We start from the raw sequence: 1943 nt of genomic DNA, 5'->3' as shown, positions 1-1943 counted from the left end.
CCACTGCACCCTTATGGGAATTCACCCGAATTCAATGCCTCTCTGACACTGGTAGAGGATTCTGTAAGGTGTGTTGAACTGGACAGCAAGAGTATGGATAAAATGCTCCCAATAGGAAACTAGACATGTATTGCTAGGCATGCATAAAGGGAACTTGCAAACAGATGCAGGCACAGTTTTTGACACAAATGTGAAATTGGTGTAATTATATCACATTCATATTTCACGGAATCTGTGGAAAACTGTTAAATCCACAGGCGCTATTCTGCGGGGACAGATTAATCCCCACCCCGAGGCATTCTACAAATCTCTGTCTCTCTTTATGTGCAGACACTGCAAATGGAAGTTCTGTATATGTGGCTTCGGATGTGTACATGTTGACCATCCACACACCGAGCCTTCAAATTCCCCCTGAAGTTGTATCAAAATATTTTTTTAAAGTTTATTTATTGACTGCCTCTCCTTCAGACCAGGAAGTGTTTTCAGCATCTAAAGAGCTTGTTACAGTTTCAAATGTCTCTCTCATTCCGGAGGACTGGCTGGTCTTCAGTCTCTCTTTACCGTTTCCGCTGCATCCAAGCATTATCTTCAGTTTGGCCTGGAAGTGGTCAGACAGGCTGAAGTAAATAAGTGGATTGACACAGCAGTTGGTGTAGGCCAGGAAGTAAGTCATGTTTGTGGCGAGGAAGACAGAGGGGCTGGGCCTTAAGGTCATGCTCTCTGCGAGGAAGACCAGGACCCAACAAGGGATCCACATGACAATGAAGGCCATCACTGTGGCCAGAATCATGATGGTGGCCTTCCTGTTGGCCCGAAGACTCGATTCTGAGGGTACAATGAGAGTCTTCCGACACCAGAGAACATAAATGATGTTCGAATAACACAGAGTCATCAAAAGTGTTGCTGGGAAGAAGGCCACCCCTCCGAGGAGCCTGCTATATAGAGCAGTTTGCTCTTTTGTCATCAGGACCTGACAGGAAGCAACACCTTTCAGCTCTACTGGGGTGGCATACATCCAGTACGGAATGGACACGACCAGACTTAACAACCAAATGAGGATGCAGATGATGACCATGAGCTGGTGAGAAAGAGACTGGGAGTAGGTTGGGTGGATCACTGCGGTGTAACGCAGCAGAGAGACGGTCAACATGCTGTAGAACCTCACGAAGATACACCAGAGGAAAAAGCCCTTGTGGGAGATGCACACCGCCAAGCCCATGCGCCAGTCCTCCCAGACGGTATTGATGAACATTACTGGCACACAGTAGAAAAGGAACCCGAGGTCTGCCAGAACCACGTTCAGGATCACAGGAGCAGTGGTCCGTGAGAGGAGCCCAGCGCCCGGTTTTCTTACACCTTCGAGGAGTATGAGGAACATCAGGATGTTCCCAGGCATACCTACTGTGAAGATGAGGGCATAGATGGAAGCAAATGCATAATTGGCATGCAGCACAAACTGTTCGTTTAGGATTAGGCCAGGTATAACCCCCAAGCTGGAATTTGTACTGTTCAATGGATCTGCGTTGTTCTTATTGGATGAGGCAGTCGTGAGTAATCTCTCCATTCGATACTAGAAAGACACAAAACAAAAGATAGTTACTGGACAAGGCAGTGATAGGAGCTTCAAACACTAATTATGTGGTGAGAAAATAATGTCAACCACTTCAGGACACAAAAGAAACCTGAACTGCCTTAAATCGGAGAGTCATTTAGAAGTGAAGAAACCAGACAGTTCCTGATCACAGAGTCTCAGCTGGCTGCAGCTTCGGAAACTTGTATTGAGTGGCCGTCTGTCACACAGCGCACAAGGTCACGGAGTCAGATGCGGCGCCTTATTAGGGGAGACCCCTGGCGCTGATTTATTGCTATTTGGATAAAGGCAAAGAAGGAAACATGTTATTAAGCCACAGTGCTGTAAATGGGACGGTACTCACCAGTACTGA

At 46.9% G+C, this 1943-nt stretch overlaps 1 protein-coding gene across 1 annotated transcript; it reads right to left on the bottom strand.

Annotated features, from left to right (window-relative positions):
- Positions 1–442: 442 nt before the first annotated feature.
- LOC138301643 (galanin receptor 2a-like) lies at positions 443–1564 on the bottom strand. The gene has a single exon (XM_069242156.1). The coding sequence runs from the start codon at positions 1562–1564 to the stop codon at positions 443–445; it is 1122 nt and encodes a 373-aa protein (XP_069098257.1).
- Between the last annotated feature and the right edge of the window lie 379 nt (positions 1565–1943).

The sequence above is a fragment of the Pleurodeles waltl genome, chromosome 6, assembly GCF_031143425.1.
Source record: "Pleurodeles waltl isolate 20211129_DDA chromosome 6, aPleWal1.hap1.20221129, whole genome shotgun sequence".
Taxonomy (NCBI): domain Eukaryota; kingdom Metazoa; phylum Chordata; class Amphibia; order Caudata; family Salamandridae; genus Pleurodeles; species Pleurodeles waltl.
Note: the sequence above shows the minus strand (reverse complement) of the source record. Positions and strands in the feature narration are given on the sequence as shown.